The sequence below is a fragment of the Bufo bufo genome, chromosome 4 (assembly GCF_905171765.1).
Source record: "Bufo bufo chromosome 4, aBufBuf1.1, whole genome shotgun sequence".
Classification (NCBI taxonomy): domain Eukaryota; kingdom Metazoa; phylum Chordata; class Amphibia; order Anura; family Bufonidae; genus Bufo; species Bufo bufo.
Genome location: NC_053392.1, coordinates 632273440 through 632292096, shown reverse-complemented (window position 1 = coordinate 632292096; position 18657 = coordinate 632273440). Strand labels below are relative to the sequence as shown.

Below are 18657 nucleotides of genomic sequence, written 5' to 3'. Positions count from 1 at the left end.
GAGGGAAGCAGAAGGGGAGGTGGTAGAAAGAGGAGGGAAGGAAAGGGAGACTTCCGGGGGCTCACCAGCCTTCAAAGATGGAGAAGAAGAAGCCCTGCATTCTCTCCAGCGCGCTCTTGTACACCGGAGCATCGTACACATCCAGGAGCGGCTGCGGCAGCCCTGTAATACCAGACGAGAGTCAGCAAGTAGTGATGTAGTGACACCAGATGGCGCCATTAATACACAGTAGAGCTTACCCAGAATGCCCTTCTTCTCCATCTCCAGCATGTCCAGGCATTTCACATAGAAGTCGCCCATTTTCTGGACGATTTCCGGAAGGTATAAATTGTTGAACGTCCTGCAGGGATGAGACAGGTGAGCGAGGGCTGGGCGAGACGGCAGCACGATGGACGGACTGTCTACTACTCACCTCACCAGGCTCAACAGACCCTCAAAAATCTTCACCATTTCCTCACTGCAGGGGTTGCGGCAGATCGGGGTCCCAGAGGAGGAGTACCCCACAACATAGCCTCCAGCTTTAGCCTGTTCGGGGTTACCGGGCCATCGCGCTCGTCGGAGCAGCGCCTCCCACGCGTACAGGCAGAAGCTGAGCTGCAACCAGAAGACTAAGTCACCCGAGATCGCTGGACATCCACACGTGACCCTCCTCCCCCGCAGCGGACCAGGAGGAGAAGTGTCCTTAGATTTGGGGGGGGTGACAGGAGGACCATCATCCTGTCGGCTGCAGAGTCACGTGGGGGGTTGTTGTGAAGGCTCCACTCACCTGGCTGCGGTTCACCTTACATGGGCTCTGGTCATCTTCCGTCTCACCTCTCAAGACGTCAGCTCCCACATAAGAAATGAAGTCATCAGGACTGGATACGGCTCTGGAAGAGAAGAGGCGCGAGGTTCAGATGGAGCCACGCGGCAGGGACCAGGTTCCACGCTGCGCCCGCTCACCTCTGCAGCTCCTCGGACATCCAGACAGATATGGCCGGTGCGAGCATCTGCACCAGGAAGCCCCGCTGCCGCTCGTAGTCCTTGAGCTGGTTACTGATCAGGACCTGCGCCTCCAGCAGGCCGTACTTCTCAAACTGCGAGAGCCGCTCGTCCTGCAGCAGCAGCATGGTGTGCGCGCACAGGAGATCCAGGTGAGGCTGCGCAGGAGAGGAGAGTCAGCACCCGGCCCTCCGCACCCCACAAGCCCTCACTGCAGCCGGCCACTCACCAGAACCAGATCCGGAAAATCCCGGCAGATCTTTATAAGGGAGGAGCAGGCGTGACGGCGCACGTTCTTCACTGCACGACTCCGGGGTCCCTGGGAGGAGACACAACAATGGAGTGCTTCACAGGGGACCCGCCTGCCGATCACACAGGGACTACCGGGACACACAGGACTTACCTTATTACACAGGTCAAAGGTCACCACCGAGAAGAGCTGCAGAGAAGACGAGAATCAGGCAAGGAGCGGGATCAGCACCCCCCCCCCCCCCCCCCGCCCCCTCACAACCACCAACCTTGGAGAACAGTGCCGGCATTGAGCCATTCATGTAGCGCATGAAGGGAAAGAGCACGGACAGCAGGGTGAGGTCGCAGGACAGGATCAGGGGGTCCCCGGTCTCGTAGCAAAGCACCTGCTGGAGGAGGTCAATGCCCTGAGACACCGGCAGCTTCTGTAAAGGAGAGGAGCCCGGCACAGTCACACATACAGCAGGTAAGTGCACCAAAGTGATGTCAGGGGGAGTATACTGCCATACGTCTGCACTACAGGAGCAGCTTCTGTAAAGGAGAGGAGCCCGGCACAGTCACACATACTGCAGGTAAGTGCCCCAAAGTGATGTCAGGGGGGAGTATACTGCCATACGTCTGCACTACAGGAGCAGCTTCTGTATATAAGAGGAGCCCGGCACAGTCACACATACTGCAGGTAAGTGCACCAAAGTGATGTCGGGGGGAGTATACTGCCATACGTCTGCCCTACAGGAGCAGCTTCTGTATATAAGAGGAGCCCGGCACAGTCACACATACTGCAGGTAAGTGCCCCAAAGTGATGTCGGGGGAGTATACTGCCATACGTCTGCACTACAGGAGAAGCTTCTATATATAAGAGGAGCCCGGCACAGTCACACATACTGCAGGTAAGTGCACCAAAGTGATGTCGGGGGGAGTATACTGCCATACGTCTGCCCTACAGGAGCAGCTTCTGTATATAAGAGGAGCCCGGCACAGTCACACATACTGCAGGTAAGTGCACCAAAGTGATGTCGGGGGGGAGTATACTGCCATACGTCTGCACTACTGGAGCAGCTTCTATATATAAGAGGAGCCCGGCACAGTCACACATACTGCAGGTAAGTGCACCAAAGTGATGTCAGGGGGGAGTATACTGCCATACGTCTGCACTACAGGAGCAGCTTCTGTATATAAGAGGAGCCCGGCACAGTCACACATACTGCAGGTAAGTGCACCAAAGTGATGTCGGGGGGAGTCTACTGCCATACGTCTGCACTACAGGAGCAGCTTCTATATATAAGAGGAGCCCGGCACAGTCACACATACTGCAGGTAAGTGCACCAAAGTGATGTCGGGGGGAGTATACTGCCATACGTCTGCACTACAGGAGCAGCTTCTGTATATAAGAGGAGCCCGACACAGTCACACATACTGCAGGTAAGTGCACCAAAGTGATGTCGGGGGAGTATACTGCCATACGTCTGCACTACAGGAGCAGCTTCTGTATATAAGAGGAGCCCGACACAGTCACACATACTGCAGGTAAGTGCACCAAAGTGATGTCGGGGGGAGTATACTGCCATACGTCTGCCCTACAGGAGCAGCTTCTGTATATAAGAGGAGCCCGGCACAGTCACACATACTGCAGGTAAGTGCCCCAAAGTGATGTCGGGGGAGTATACTGCCATACGTCTGCACTACAGGAGAAGCTTCTATATATAAGAGGAGCCCGGCACAGTCACACATACTGCAGGTAAGTGCACCAAAGTGATGTCGGGGGGAGTATACTGCCATACGTCTGCCCTACAGGAGCAGCTTCTGTATATAAGAGGAGCCCGGCACAGTCACACATACTGCAGGTAAGTGCACCAAAGTGATGTCGGGGGGGAGTATACTGCCATACGTCTGCACTACAGGAGCAGCTTCTATATATAAGAGGAGCCCGGCACAGTCACACATACTGCAGGTAAGTGCACCAAAGTGATGTCAGGGGGGAGTATACTGCCATACGTCTGCACTACAGGAGCAGCTTCTGTATATAAGAGGAGCCCGGCACAGTCACACATACTGCAGGTAAGTGCACCAAAGTGATGTCGGGGGGAGTATACTGCCATACGTCTGTACTACAGGAGCAGCTTCTATATATAAGAGGAGCCCGGCACAGTCACACATACTGCAGGTAAGTGCACCAAAGTGATGTCGGGGGGAGTATACTGCCATACGTCTGCACTACAGGAGCAGCTTCTATATATAAGAGGAGCCCGGCACAGTCACACATACTGCAGGTAAGTGCACCAAAGTGATGTCGGGGGGAGTATACTGCCATACGTCTGCACTACAGGAGCAGCTTCTGTATATAAGAGGAGCCCGACACAGTCACACATACTGCAGGTAAGTGCACCAAAGTGATGTCGGGGGAGTATACTGCCATACGTCTGCACTACAGGAGCAGCTTCTGTATATAAGAGGAGCCCGACACAGTCACACATACTGCAGGTAAGTGCACCAAAGTGATGTCGGGGGAGTATACTGCCATACGTCTGCACTACAGGAGCAGCTTCTATATATAAGAGGAGCCCGGCACAGTCACACATACTGCAGGTAAGTGCACCAAAGTGATGTCGGGGGAGTATACTGCCATACGTCTGCACTACAGGAGCAGCTTCTATATATAAGAGGAGCCCGGCACAGTCACACAGACTGCAGGTAAGTGCACCAAAGTGATGTCGGGGGAGTATACTGCCATACGTCTGCCCTACAGGAGCAGCTTCTATATATAAGAGGAGCCCGGCACAGTCACACAGACTGCAGGTAAGTGCACCAAAGTGATGTCAGGGGGAGTATACTGCCATACGTCTGCACTACAGGAGCAGCTTCTGTATATAAGAGGAGCCCGGCACAGTCACACATACTGCAGGTAAGTGCACCAAAGTGATGTCGGGGGAGTATACTGCCATACGTCTGCACTACAGGAGCAGCTTCTGTATATAAGAGGAGCCCGGCACAGTCACACATACTGCAGGTAAGTGCACCAAAGTGATGTCGGGGGGAGTATACTGCCATACGTCTGCACTACAGGAGCAGCTTCTATATATAAGAGGAGCCCGGCACATTCACACATACTGCAGGTAAGTGCCCCAAAGTGATGTCGGGGGGAGTATACTGCCATACGTCTGCACTACAGGAGCAGCTTCTATATATAAGAGGAGCCCGGCACAGTCACACATACTGCAGGTAAGTGCACCAAAGTGATGTCGGGGGAGTATACTGCCATACGTCTGCACTACAGGAGCAGCTTCTATATATAAGAGGAGCCCGGCACAGTCACACAGACTGCAGGTAAGTGCACCAAAGTGATGTCGGGGGGGAGTATACTGCCATACGTCTGCACTACAGGAGCAGCTTCTATATATAAGAGGAGCCCGGCACAGTCACACATACTGCAGGTAAGTGCACCAAAGTGATGTCGGGGGGAGTATACTGCCATACGTCTGCCCTACAGGAGCAGCTTCTATATATAAGAGGAGCCCGGCACAGTCACACATACTGCAGGTAAGTGCCCCAAAGTGATGTCGGGGGGAGTATACTGCCATACGTCTGCCCTACAGGAGCAGCTTCTATATATAAGAGGAGCCCGGCACAGTCACACATACTGCAGGTAAGTGCACCAAAGTGATGTCAGGGGGGAGTATACTGCCATACGTCTGCACTACAGGAGCAGCTTCTGTATATAAGAGGAGCCCGGCACAGTCACACATACTGCAGGTAAGTGCACCAAAGTGATGTCGGGGGAGTATACTGCCATACGTCTGCACTACAGGAGCAGCTTCTGTATATAAGAGGAGCCCGGCACAGTCACACATACTGCAGGTAAGTGCACCAAAGTGATGTCGGGGGGAGTATACTGCCATACGTCTGCACTACAGGAGCAGCTTCTATATATAAGAGGAGCCCGGCACAGTCACACATACTGCAGGTAAGTGCACCAAAGTGATGTCGGGGGAGTATACTGCCATACGTCTGCCCTACAGGAGCAGCTTCTGTATATAAGAGGAGCCCGGCACAGTCACACAGACTGCAGGTAAGTGCACCAAAGTGATGTCGGGGGAGTATACTGCCATACGTCTGCACTACAGGAGCAGCTTCTATATATAAGAGGAGCCCGGCACAGTCACACAGACTGCAGGTAAGTGCACCAAAGTGATGTCGGGGGAGTATACTGCCATACGTCTGCACTACAGGAGCAGCTTCTATATATAAGAGGAGCCCGGCACAGTCACACATACTGCAGGTAAGTGCACCAAAGTGATGTCAGGGGAGTATACTGCCATACGTCTGCACTACAGGAGCAGCTTCTGTATATAAGAGGAGCCCGACACAGTCACACATACTGCAGGTAAGTGCACCAAAGTGATGTCGGGGGGGAGTATACTGCCATACGTCTGCACTACAGGAGCAGCTTCTGTATATAAGAGGAGCCCGACACAGTCACACATACTGCAGGTAAGTGCCCCAAAGTGATGTCGGGGGGGAGTATACTGCCATACGTCTGCACTACAGGAGCAGCTTCTATATATAAGAGGAGCCCGGCACAGTCACACATACTGCAGGTAAGTGCACCAAAGTGATGTCGGGGGAGTATACTGCCATACGTCTGCACTACAGGAGCAGCTTCTATATATAAGAGGAGCCCGGCACAGTCACACATACTGCAGGTAAGTGCCCCAAAGTGATGTCGGGGGAGTATACTGCCATACGTCTGCACTACAGGAGAAGCTTCTATATATAAGAGGAGCCCGGCACAGTCACACATACTGCAGGTAAGTGCCCCAAAGTGATGTCGGGGGGAGTATACTGCCATACGTCTGCACTACAGGAGCAGCTTCTGTATATAAGAGGAGCCCGGCACAGTCACACATACTGCAGGTAAGTGCCCCAAAGTGATGTCGGGGGGGGGGAGTATACTGCCATACGTCTGTACTACAGGAGCAGCTTCTATATATAAGAGGAGCCCGGCACAGTCACACATACTGCAGGTAAGTGCACCAAAGTGATGTCGGGGGGAGTATACTGCCATACGTCTGCACTACAGGAGCAGCTTCTATATATAAGAGGAGCCCGGCACAGTCACACATACTGCAGGTAAGTGCCCCAAAGTGATGTCGGGGGGGGGGGAGTATACTGCCATACGTCTGTACTACAGGAGCAGCTTCTATATATAAGAGGAGCCCGGCACAGTCACACATACTGCAGGTAAGTGCACCAAAGTGATGTCGGGGGGAGTATACTGCCATACGTCTGCACTACAGGAGCAGCTTCTATATATAAGAGGAGCCCGGCACAGTCACACATACTGCAGGTAAGTGCACCAAAGTGATGTCGGGGGAGTATACTGCCATACGTCTGCACTACAGGAGCAGCATCTGTATATAAGAGGAGCCCGGCACAGTCACACATACTGCAGGTAAGTGCACCAAAGTGATGTCGGGGGAGTATACTGCCATACGTCTGCACTACAGGAGCAGCTTCTATATATAAGAGGAGCCCGGCACAGTCACACATACTGCAGGTAAGTGCTCCAAAGTGATGTCGGGGGGAGTATACTGCCATACGTCTGCACTACAGGAGCAGCTTCTATATATAAGAGGAGCCCGGCACAGTCACACATACTGCAGGTAAGTGCCCCAAAGTGATGTCGGGGGAGTATACTGCCATACGTCTGCACTACAGGAGCAGCATCTGTATATAAGAGGAGCCCGGCACAGTCACACATACTGCAGGTAAGTGCACCAAAGTGATGTCGGGGGAGTATACTGCCATACGTCTGCACTACAGGAGCAGCTTCTGTATATAAGAGGAGCCCGGCACAGTCACACATACTGCAGGTAAGTGCACCAAAGTGATGTCGGGGGGAGTATACTGCCATACGTCTGCACTACAGGAGCAGCTTCTATATATAAGAGGAGCCCGGCACAGTCACACATACTGCAGGTAAGTGCACCAAAGTGATGTCGGGGGGAGTATACTGCCATACGTCTGCACTACAGGAGCAGCTTCTATATATAAGAGGAGCCCGGCACAGTCACACATACTGCAGGTAAGTGCCCCAAAGTGATGTCGGGGGAGTATACTGCCATACGTCTGCACTACAGGAGCAGCTTCTGTATATAAGAGGAGCCCGGCACAGTCACACATACTGCAGGTAAGTGCACCAAAGTGATGCCGGGGGAGTATACTGCCATACGTCTGCACTACAGGAGCAGCTTCTATATATAAGAGGAGCCCGGCACAGTCACACATACTGCAGGTAAGTGCACCAAAGTGATGTCGGGGGAGTATACTGCCATACGTCTGCACTACAGGAGCAGCTTCTGTATATAAGAGGAGCCCGGCACAGTCACACATACTGCAGGTAAGTGCACCAAAGTGATGTCGGGGGGAGTATACTGCCATACGTCTGCACTACAGGAGCAGCTTCTATATATAAGAGGAGCCCGGCACAGTCACACATACTGCAGGTAAGTGCCCCAAAGTGATGTCAGGGGGAGTATACTGCCATACGTCTGCACTACAGGAGCAGCTTCTATATATAAGAGGAGCCCGGCACAGTCACACATACTGCAGGTAAGTGCACCAAAGTGATGTCGGGGGAGTATACTGCCATACGTCTGCACTACAGGAGCAGCTTCTGTATATAAGAGGAGCCCGGCACAGTCACACATACTGCAGGTAAGTACACCAAAGTGATGTCGGGGGAGTATACTGCCATACGTCTGCACTACAGGAGCAGCTTCTGTATATAAGAGGAGCCCGGCACAGTCACACATACTGCAGGTAAGTGCACCAAAGTGATGTCGGGGGGAGTATACTGCCATACGTCTGCACTACAGGAGCAGCTTCTATATATAAGAGGAGCCCGGCACAGTCACACATACTGCAGGTAAGTGCACCAAAGTGATGTCGGGGGGAGTATACTGCCATACGTCTGCCCTACAGGAGCAGCTTCTATATATAAGAGGAGCCCGGCACAGTCACACATACTGCAGGTAAGTGCACCAAAGTGATGCCGGGGGGGGGGGGGGGGGGGGGAGTATACTGCCATACGTCTGCACTACAGGAGCAGCTTCTGTATATAAGAGGAGCCCGGCACAGTCACACATACTGCAGGTAAGTACACCAAAGTGATGTCGGGGGGAGTATACTGCCATACGTCTGCACTACAGGAGCAGCTTCTGTATATAAGAGGAGCCCGGCACAGTCACACATACTGCAGGTAAGTACACCAAAGTGATGTCGGGGGAGTATACTGCCATACGTCTGCACTACAGGAGCAGCTTCTATATATAAGAGGAGCCCGGCACAGTCACACATACTGCAGGTAAGTGCACCAAAGTGATGCCGGGGGGGGTATACTGCCATACGTCTGCACTACAGGAGCAGCTTCTATATATAAGAGGAGCCCGGCACAGTCACACATACTGCAGGTAAGTACACCAAAGTGATGTCGGGGGGAGTATACTGCCATACGTCTGCACTACAGGAGCAGCTTCTATATATAAGAGGAGCCCGGCACAGTCACACATACTGCAGGTAAGTGCACCAAAGTGATGTCGGGGGGAGTATACTGCCATACGTCTGCACTACAGGAGCAGCTTCTATATATAAGAGGAGCCCGGCACAGTCACACATACTGCAGGTAAGTGCACCAAAGTGATGTCGGGGGGAGTATACTGCCATACGTCTGCACTACAGGAGAAGCTTCTATATATAAGAGGAGCCCGGCACAGTCACACATACTGCAGGTAAGTGCACCAAAGTGATGTCGGGGGGAGTATACTGCCATACGTCTGCCCTACAGGAGCAGCTTCTGTATATAAGAGGAGCCTGGCACAGTCACACATACTGCAGGTAAGTGCACCAAAGTGATGTCGGGGGGAGTATACTGCCATACGTCTGCACTACAGGAGCAGCTTCTGTATATAAGAGGAGCCCGGCACAGTCACACATACTGCAGGTAAGTGCACCAAAGTGATGTCAGGGGAGTATACTGCCATACGTCTGCACTACAGGAGCAGCTTCTGTATATAAAAGGAGCCCGGCACAGTCACACATACTGCAGGTAAGTGCACCAAAGTGATGTCGGGGGGAGTATACTGCCATACGTCTGCCCTACAGGAGCAGCTTCTATATATAAGAGGAGCCCGGCACAGTCACACATACTGCAGGTAAGTGCCCCAAAGTGATGTCGGGGGGAGTATACTGCCATACGTCTGCCCTACAGGAGCAGCTTCTGTATATAAGAGGAGCCTGGCACAGTCACACATACTGCAGGTAAGTGCACCAAAGTGATGTCGGGGGGAGTATACTGCCATACGTCTGCACTACAGGAGCAGCTTCTGTATATAAGAGGAGCCCGGCACAGTCACACATACTGCAGGTAAGTGCACCAAAGTGATGTCGGGGGAGTATACTGCCATACGTCTGCACTACAGGAGCAGCTTCTATATATAAGAGGAGCCCGGCACAGTCACACATACTGCAGGTAAGTGCCCCAAAGTGATGTCGGGGGGAGTATACTGCCATACGTCTGCACTACAGGAGCAGCTTCTGTATATAAGAGGAGCCCGGCACAGTCACACATACTGCAGGTAAGTGCCCCAAAGTGATGTCGGGGGGGGGAGTATACTGCCATACGTCTGCACTACAGGAGCAGCTTCTATATATAAGAGGAGCCCGGCACAGTCACACATACTGCAGGTAAGTGCACCAAAGTGATGCCGGGGGGAGTATACTGCCATACGTCTGCACTACAGGAGCAGCTTCTGTATATAAGAGGAGCCCGGCACAGTCACACATACTGCAGGTAAGTGCCCCAAAGTGATGTCGGGGGAGTATACTGCCATACGTCTGTACTACAGGAGCAGCTTCTGTATATAAGAGGAGCCCGGCACAGTCACACATACTGCAGGTAAGTGCACCAAAGTGATGTCGGGGGAGTATACTGCCATACGTCTGCACTACAGGAGCAGCTTCTATATATAAGAGGAGCCCGGCACAGTCACACATACTGCAGGTAAGTGCCCCAAAGTGATGTCGGGGGAGTATACTGCCATACGTCTGCACTACAGGAGCAGCTTCTATATATAAGAGGAGCCCGGCACAGTCACACATACTGCAGGTAAGTGCCCCAAAGTGATGCCGGGGGGAGTATACTGCCATACGTCTGCACTACAGGAGCAGCTTCTGTATATAAGAGGAGCCCGGCACAGTCACACATACTGCAGGTAAGTGCACCAAAGTGATGTCGGGGGAGTATACTGCCATACGTCTGCACTACAGGAGCAGCTTCTGTATATAAGAGGAGCCCGGCACAGTCACACATACTGCAGGTAAGTGCACCAAAGTGATGTCAGGGGAGTATACTGCCATACGTCTGCACTACAGGAGCAGCTTCTGTATATAAGAGGAGCCGGCACAGTCACACATACTGCAGGTAAGTGCACCAAAGTGATGTCGGGGGGAGTATACTGCCATACGTCTGCCCTACAGGAGCAGCTTCTGTATATAAGAGGAGCCTGGCACAGTCACACATACTGCAGGTAAGTGCACCAAAGTGATGTCGGGGGGAGTATACTGCCATACGTCTGCACTACAGGAGCAGCTTCTATATATAAGAGGAGCCCGGCACAGTCACACATACTGCAGGTAAGTGCACCAAAGTGATGTCGGGGGGAGTATACTGCCATACGTCTGCACTACAGGAGCAGCTTCTGTATATAAGAGGAGCCCGGCACAGTCACACATACTGCAGGTAAGTGCCCCAAAGTGATGTCGGGGGGAGTATACTGCCATACGTCTGCCCTACAGGAGCAGCTTCTGTATATAAGAGGAGCCTGGCACAGTCACACATACTGCAGGTAAGTGCACCAAAGTGATGTCGGGGGGAGTATACTGCCATACGTCTGCACTACAGGAGCAGCTTCTGTATATAAGAGGAGCCCGGCACAGTCACACATACTGCAGGTAAGTGCCCCAAAGTGATGTCGGGGGGAGTATACTGCCATACGTCTGCACTACAGGAGCAGCTTCTATATATAAGAGGAGCCCGGCACAGTCACACATACTGCAGGTAAGTGCCCCAAAGTGATGTCGGGGGGAGTATACTGCCATACGTCTGCACTACAGGAGCAGCTTCTATATATAAGAGGAGCCCGGCACAGTCACACATACTGCAGGTAAGTGCACCAAAGTGATGTCGGGGGAGTATACTGCCATACGTCTGCACTACAGGAGCAGCTTCTATATATAAGAGGAGCCCGGCACAGTCACACATACTGCAGGTAAGTGCACCAAAGTGATGTCGGGGGAGTATACTGCCATACGTCTGCACTACAGGAGCAGCTTCTGTATATAAGAGGAGCCCGGCACAGTCACACATACTGCAGGTAAGTGCCCCAAAGTGATGTCAGGGGGAGTATACTGCCATACGTCTGCACTACAGGAGCAGCTTCTGTATATAAGAGGAGCCCGGCACAGTCACACATACTGCAGGTAAGTGCCCCAAAGTGATGTCGGGGGGAGTATACTGCCATACGTCTGCACTACAGGAGCAGCTTCTATATATAAGAGGAGCCCGGCACAGTCACACATACTGCAGGTAAGTGCACCAAAGTGATGTCGGGGGAGTATACTGCCATACGTCTGCACTACAGGAGCAGCTTCTGTATATAAGAGGAGCCCGGCACAGTCACACATACTGCAGGTAAGTGCACCAAAGTGATGTCGGGGGGAGTATACTGCCATACGTCTGCACTACAGGAGCAGCTTCTATATATAAGAGGAGCCCGGCACAGTCACACATACTGCAGGTAAGTGCTCCAAAGTGATGTCGGGGGGAGTATACTGCCATACGTCTGCACTACAGGAGCAGCTTCTATATATAAGAGGAGCCCGGCACAGTCACACATACTGCAGGTAAGTGCACCAAAGTGATGGGGGGGGAGTATACTGCCATACGTCTGCACTACAGGAGCAGCTTCTATATATAAGAGGAGCCCGGCACAGTCACACATACTGCAGGTAAGTGCACCAAAGTGATGTCGGGGGAGTATACTGCCATACGTCTGCACTACAGGAGCAGCTTCTGTATATAAGAGGAGCCCGGCACAGTCACACATACTGCAGGTAAGTGCACCAAAGTGATGTCGGGGGGAGTATACTGCCATACGTCTGCACTACAGGAGCAGCTTCTATATATAAGAGGAGCCCGGCACAGTCACACATACTGCAGGTAAGTGCTCCAAAGTGATGTCGGGGGGAGTATACTGCCATACGTCTGTACTACAGGAGCAGCTTCTGTATATAAGAGGAGCCCGGCACAGTCACACATACTGCAGGTAAGTGCACCAAAGTGATGTCGGGGGAGTATACTGCCATACGTCTGCACTACAGGAGCAGCTTCTATATATAAGAGGAGCCCGGCACAGTCACACATACTGCAGGTAAGTGCACCAAAGTGATGTCGGGGGGGGAGTATACTGCCATACGTCTGTACTACAGGAGCAGCTTCTGTATATAAGAGGAGCCCGGCACAGTCACACATACTGCAGGTAAGTGCACCAAAGTGATGTCGGGGGGGAGTATACTGCCATACGTCTGCACTACAGGAGCAGCTTCTATATATAAGAGGAGCCCGGCACAGTCACACATACTGCAGGTAAGTGCCCCAAAGTGATGTCAGGGGAGTATACTGCCATACGTCTGTACTACAGGAGCAGTCTCTATATATAAGAGGAGCCCGGCACAGTCACACATACTGCAGGTAAGTGCCCCAAAGTGATGCCGGGGGGAGTATACTGCCATACGTCTGCACTACAGGAGCAGCTTCTATATATAAGAGGAGCCCGGCACAGTCACACATACTGCAGGTAAGTGCTCCAAAGTGATGTCGGGGGAGTATACTGCCATACGTCTGCACTACAGGAGCAGCTTCTGTATATAAGAGGAGCCCGGCACAGTCACACATACTGCAGGTAAGTGCACCAAAGTGATGTCGGGGGAGTATACTGCCATACGTCTGCACTACAGGAGAAGCTTCTATATATAAGAGGAGCCCGGCACAGTCACACATACTGCAGGTAAGTGCACCAAAGTGATGTCGGGGGAGTATACTGCCATACGTCTGCACTACAGGAGCAGCTTCTATATATAAGAGGAGCCCGGCACAGTCACACATACTGCAGGTAAGTGCACCAAAGTGATGCCGGGGGGGGGGGGGGGGGGGGGGGGGGGGGGGGAGTATACTGCCATACGTCTGCACTACAGGAGCAGCTTCTATATATAAGAGGAGCCCGGCACAGTCACACATACTGCAGGTAAGTGCACCAAAGTGATGTCGGGGGGAGTATACTGCCATACGTCTGCACTACAGGAGCAGCTTCTATATATAAGAGGAGCCCGGCACAGTCACACATACTGCAGGTAAGTGCACCAAAGTGATGTCGGGGGGAGTATACTGCCATACGTCTGCACTACAGGAGCAGCTTCTATATATAAGAGGAGCCCGGCACAGTCACACATACTGCAGGTAAGTGCACCAAAGTGATGTCGGGGGGAGTATACTGCCATACGTCTGCACTACAGGAGCAGCTTCTATATATAAGAGGAGCCCGGCACAGTCACACATACTGCAGGTAAGTGCACCAAAGTGATGCCGGGGGGAGTATACTGCCATACGTCTGCACTACAGGAGCAGCTTCTATATATAAGAGGAGCCCGGCACAGTCACACATACTGCAGGTAAGTGCACCAAAGTGATGTCGGGGGGAGTATACTGCCATACGTCTGCACTACAGGAGCAGCTTCTGTATATAAGAGGAGCCCGGCACAGTCACACATACTGCAGGTAAGTGCTCCAAAGTGATGCCGGGGGGAGTATACTGCCATACGTCTGTACTACAGGAGCAGCTTCTGTATATAAGAGGAGCCCGGCACAGTCACACATACTGCAGGTAAGTGCACCAAAGTGATGCCGGGGGGAGTATACTGCCATACGTCTGTACTACAGGAGCAGCATCTGTATATAAGAGGAGCCCGGCACAGTCACACATACTGCAGGTAAGTGCCCCAAAGTGATGTCGGGGGAGTATACTGCCATACGTCTGCCCTACAGGAGCAGCTTCTGTATATAAGAGGAGCCCGGCACAGTCACACATACTGCAGGTAAGTGCACCAAAGTGATGTCAGGGGAGTATACTGCCATACGTCTGCACTACAGGAGCAGCTTCTGTATATAAGAGGAGCCCGGCACAGTCACACATACTGCAGGTAAGTGCACCAAAGTGATGTCGGGGGAGTATACTGCCATACGTCTGCACTACAGGAGCAGCTTCTGTATATAAGAGGAGCCCGGCACAGTCACACATACTGCAGGTAAGTGCTCCAAAGTGATGCCGGGGGGAGTATACTGCCATACGTCTGTACTACAGGAGCAGCTTCTGTATATAAGAGGAGCCCGGCACAGTCACACATACTGCAGGTAAGTGCACCAAAGTGATGTCGGGGGGGGGAGTATACTGCCATACGTCTGTACTACAGGAGCAGCTTCTATATATAAGAGGAGCCCGGCACAGTCACACAGACTGCAGGTAAGTGCACCAAAGTGATGTCGGGGGGAGTATACTGCCATACGTCTGCACTACAGGAGCAGCTTCTATATATAAGAGGAGCCCGGCACAGTCACACATACTGCAGGTAAGTGCACCAAAGTGATGCCGGGGGGGGGAGTATACTGCCATACGTCTGTACTACAGGAGCAGCTTCTGTATATAAGAGGAGCCCGGCACAGTCACACATACTGCAGGTAAGTGCACCAAAGTGATGTCGGGGGAGTATACTGCCATACGTGTGCACTACAGGAGCAGCTTCTATATATAAGAGGAGCCCGGCACAGTCACACATACTGCAGGTAAGTGCCCCAAAGTGATGTCGGGGGAGTATACTGCCATACGTCTGCACTACAGGAGCAGCTTCTGTATATAAGAGGAGCCCGGCACAGTCACACATACTGCAGGTAAGTGCACCAAAGTGATGTCGGGGGGGGGAGTATACTGCCATACGTCTGTACTACAGGAGCAGCTTCTGTATATAAGAGGAGCCCGGCACAGTCACACATACTGCAGGTAAGTGCACCAAAGTGATGTCGGGGGAGTATACTGCCATACGTGTGCACTACAGGAGCAGCTTCTATATATAAGAGGAGCCCGGCACAGTCACACATACTGCAGGTAAGTGCCCCAAAGTGATGTCGGGGGAGTATACTGCCATACGTCTGCACTACAGGAGCAGCTTCTGTATATAAGAGGAGCCCGGCACAGTCACACATACTGCAGGTAAGTGCTCCAAAGTGATGTCGGGGGGGGGGGAGTATACTGCCATACGTCTGCACTACAGGAGCAGTCTCACCTCTTTGGGCAGCAGTCGGAGCACCTGGGTGATCACACACTCGCAGAAGAAGGTCATGGCGTCCCACTGTATGAAGGAGGGGGACAGCAGGCTGCACAGCCCATCCCCTGCTTTAGCTGCAGGACACAAGCACAAGTGATGTACAGAGCGCCCAGGGCACCTACAGCGCAGGCGACATGTCTGCAGAGCGCCGGCGTCACCACATACAGCAATTCAACCCTGGGTCCACTGGAGCCTTCAGCTGGAACCGCAGCCATTCATCCGCCAGGCGGAAACTGGTCAGGGGGTCCACGCGGCAGGCGGCCCGCATCACATCGCCCATCAAGGCCTTGAAATCTGCAGGGGAGAAGCCGGGGTCACCCACAGACAGGGCAAGAAGGGTCCTAGGATGGAGAGCTGGACTCCTCACAGCTCTGCAATCCCCTGACTTGAGCCTGGGGACCCCAGGTGAAGATGGAAGAGAGTAACGGGGCCCCTGTGTACAAGACAAGCACGTGCGGGCCCTCCAGGGGCCCCTTAGATTACCCTCTGCTAACAGTTCTACTCACAGTTGAAGAAGGTGTTGAAGTCTTCATCGCTGTCGCAGTCCAGACGGGAGTATTCGCAGCTGGGGCTGTCATTCTTGGAAGGGTAACCCACCTGGGGACAGAGCGGCCAAGGTTAGTGGGGGGCAGGAACAGAGCGTAGACCCCCAGTGACCCCGTCCTTGCGCCATCCCTCACCTTCACCAGATTACTCGTACAGATCCTCAGGAACTCCGGGACCATTGCCTTCAGAGCCGCGTCCTTTGAGAGGACCTCATGTCTGAAGAGGGCGCCCCATGTCATCAGAGTGCTTGACCTGAGAAACTGAGGGGGTGCGGGTATTAGAGGGGGCCGGGGGCCGTGGAAGAGACATCATCACCGGCCGTCACTCACCTGACTGGGGTGCACCGTAAACTCCCGCAATGAGCTCAGGAATTTACCAAACGTCTCCGGGACCCCCACGCTGACGTCCGAGGACTGCGGCGAAAAGGAGTGTGAGAGGAGGCAACGAGACCGAGCAAAACGAGGAGGGGGATGATGAGGAGGAGGAGGAGCGGGAGGGGAGGGGTTGATGATGATGATGATGAGGAGCGGGAGGGGAGGGGTTAATGATGATGAGGAGGAGCGGGAGAGGAGGGATTAATGATGATGATGAGGAGGAGGAGGAGCGGGAGAGGAGGGGTTAATGATGATGATGAGGAGGAGGAGGAGCGGGAGAGGAGGGGTTGATGATGATGATGAGGAGGAGGAGGAGCGGGAGAGGAGGGGTTGATGATGATGATGATGAGGAGCGGGAGGGGAGGGGTTAATGATGATGAGGAGGAGGAGCGGGAGAGGAGGGGTTGATGAAGATGATGAGGAGGAGCGAGAGGGGAGGGGTTGATGATGATGAGGAGGAGCGGGAGAGGAGGGGTTAATGATGATGATGAGGAGGAGCGGGAGAGGAGGGGTTGATGATGATGAGGAGGAGGAGCGAGAGGGGAGGGGTTGATGATGAGGAGGAGGAGCGAGAGGGGAGGGGTTGATGATGAGGAGGAGGAGGAGGAGCGAGAGAGGAGGGGTTGATGATGATGATGAGGAGGAGCGGGAGGGGAGGGGTTGATGATGATGAGGAGGAGCGGAAGAGGAGGGGTTGATGATGAGGATGAGGAGGAGCAGGAGAGGAGGGGTTGATGATGATGAGGAGGAGGAGCGAGAGGGGAGGGGTTGATGATGATGAGAAGGAGCGAGAGAGGAGGGGTTGATGATGATGATGATGAGGAGGAGCGGGAGAGGAGGGGTTGATGATGATGATGATGATGATGAGGAGGAGCGGGAGAGGAGGGGTTGATGATGATGAGGAGGAGCGGGAGAGGAGGGGTTGATGATGATGATGATGATGATGATGATGAGGAGGAGGAGCGGGAGAGGAGGGGTTGATGATGATGAGGAGGAGCGGGAGAGGAGGGGTTGATGATGATGATGATGATGAGGAGGAGCGGGAGAGGAGGGGTTGATGATGATGATGATGATGAGGAGGAGCGGGAGAGGAGGGGTTGATGATGATGATGATGATGAGGAGGAGGAGCGGGAGAGGAGGGGTTGATGATGATGAGGAGGAGCGGGAGAGGAGGGGTTGATGATGAGGAGGAGGAGCGGAAGAGGAGGGGTTGATGATGAGGATGAGGAGGATCGGGAGAGGAGGGGTTGATGATGATGAGGAGGAGGAGCGAGAGGGGAGGGGTTGATGATGAGAAGGAGCGAGAGAGGAGGGGTTGATGATGATGATGAGGAGGAGGAGCGGGAGAGGAGGGGTTGATGATGATGATGATGATGAGGAGGAGCGGGAGAGGAGGGGTTGATGATGATGATGAGAAGGAGGAGCAGGAGAGGAGGGGTTGATGATGATGATGATGATGAGGAGGAGCGGGAGAGGAGGGGTTGATGATGATGATGATGAGGAGGAGCGGGAGAGGAGGGGTTGATGATGATGATGATGAGGAGGAGCGGGAGAGGAGGGGTTGATGATGATGATGATGATGAGGAGGAGCGGGAGAGGAGGGGTTGATGATGATGATGATGATGATGATGAGGAGGAGCGGGAGGGGAGGGGTTGATGATGATGATGAGGAGGAGGAGCGGGAGGGGAGGGGTTGATGATGATGATGATGATGATGATGAGGAGGAGGAGCGGGAGGGGAGGGGTTGATGATGATGATGATGAGGAGGAGGAGCGGGAGGGGAGGGGATGATGATGATGATGAGGAGGAGGAGCGGGAGGGGAGGGGTTGATGATGATGATGATGATGATGATGATGATGATGATGAGGAGCGGGAGGGGTTGATGATGATGAGGAGGAGGAGCGGGAGGGGAGGGGTTGATGATGATGATGATGATGAGGGGGGGAGGGGTTGATGATGATGAGGAGGAGGAGGGGAGGGGTTAATGATGATGATGATGAGGGGGGGAGGGGTT

The 18657-nt window shown here is 53.2% G+C and overlaps 1 protein-coding gene across 1 annotated transcript in view; it reads right to left on the bottom strand.

The window, feature by feature from the left end:
- Positions 1-18657, bottom strand: part of XPO5 (exportin 5) — a 56318-nt gene that overhangs the window by 21631 nt on the left and 16030 nt on the right. Inside the window, exons 10-22 of the mRNA XM_040430829.1 lie at positions 16596-16679; positions 16401-16526; positions 16227-16317; positions 15886-16014; positions 15679-15794; positions 1500-1655; positions 1385-1420; positions 1211-1300; positions 943-1139; positions 767-869; positions 413-594; positions 240-340; positions 66-162 (exon numbers count right to left, since the gene is read on the bottom strand). Coding sequence (XP_040286763.1) covers positions 66-162; positions 240-340; positions 413-594; positions 767-869; positions 943-1139; positions 1211-1300; positions 1385-1420; positions 1500-1655; positions 15679-15794; positions 15886-16014; positions 16227-16317; positions 16401-16526; positions 16596-16679 — 1508 coding nt within the window. The remainder of the gene's footprint in view (positions 1-65; positions 163-239; positions 341-412; positions 595-766; positions 870-942; positions 1140-1210; positions 1301-1384; positions 1421-1499; positions 1656-15678; positions 15795-15885; positions 16015-16226; positions 16318-16400; positions 16527-16595; positions 16680-18657) is intronic.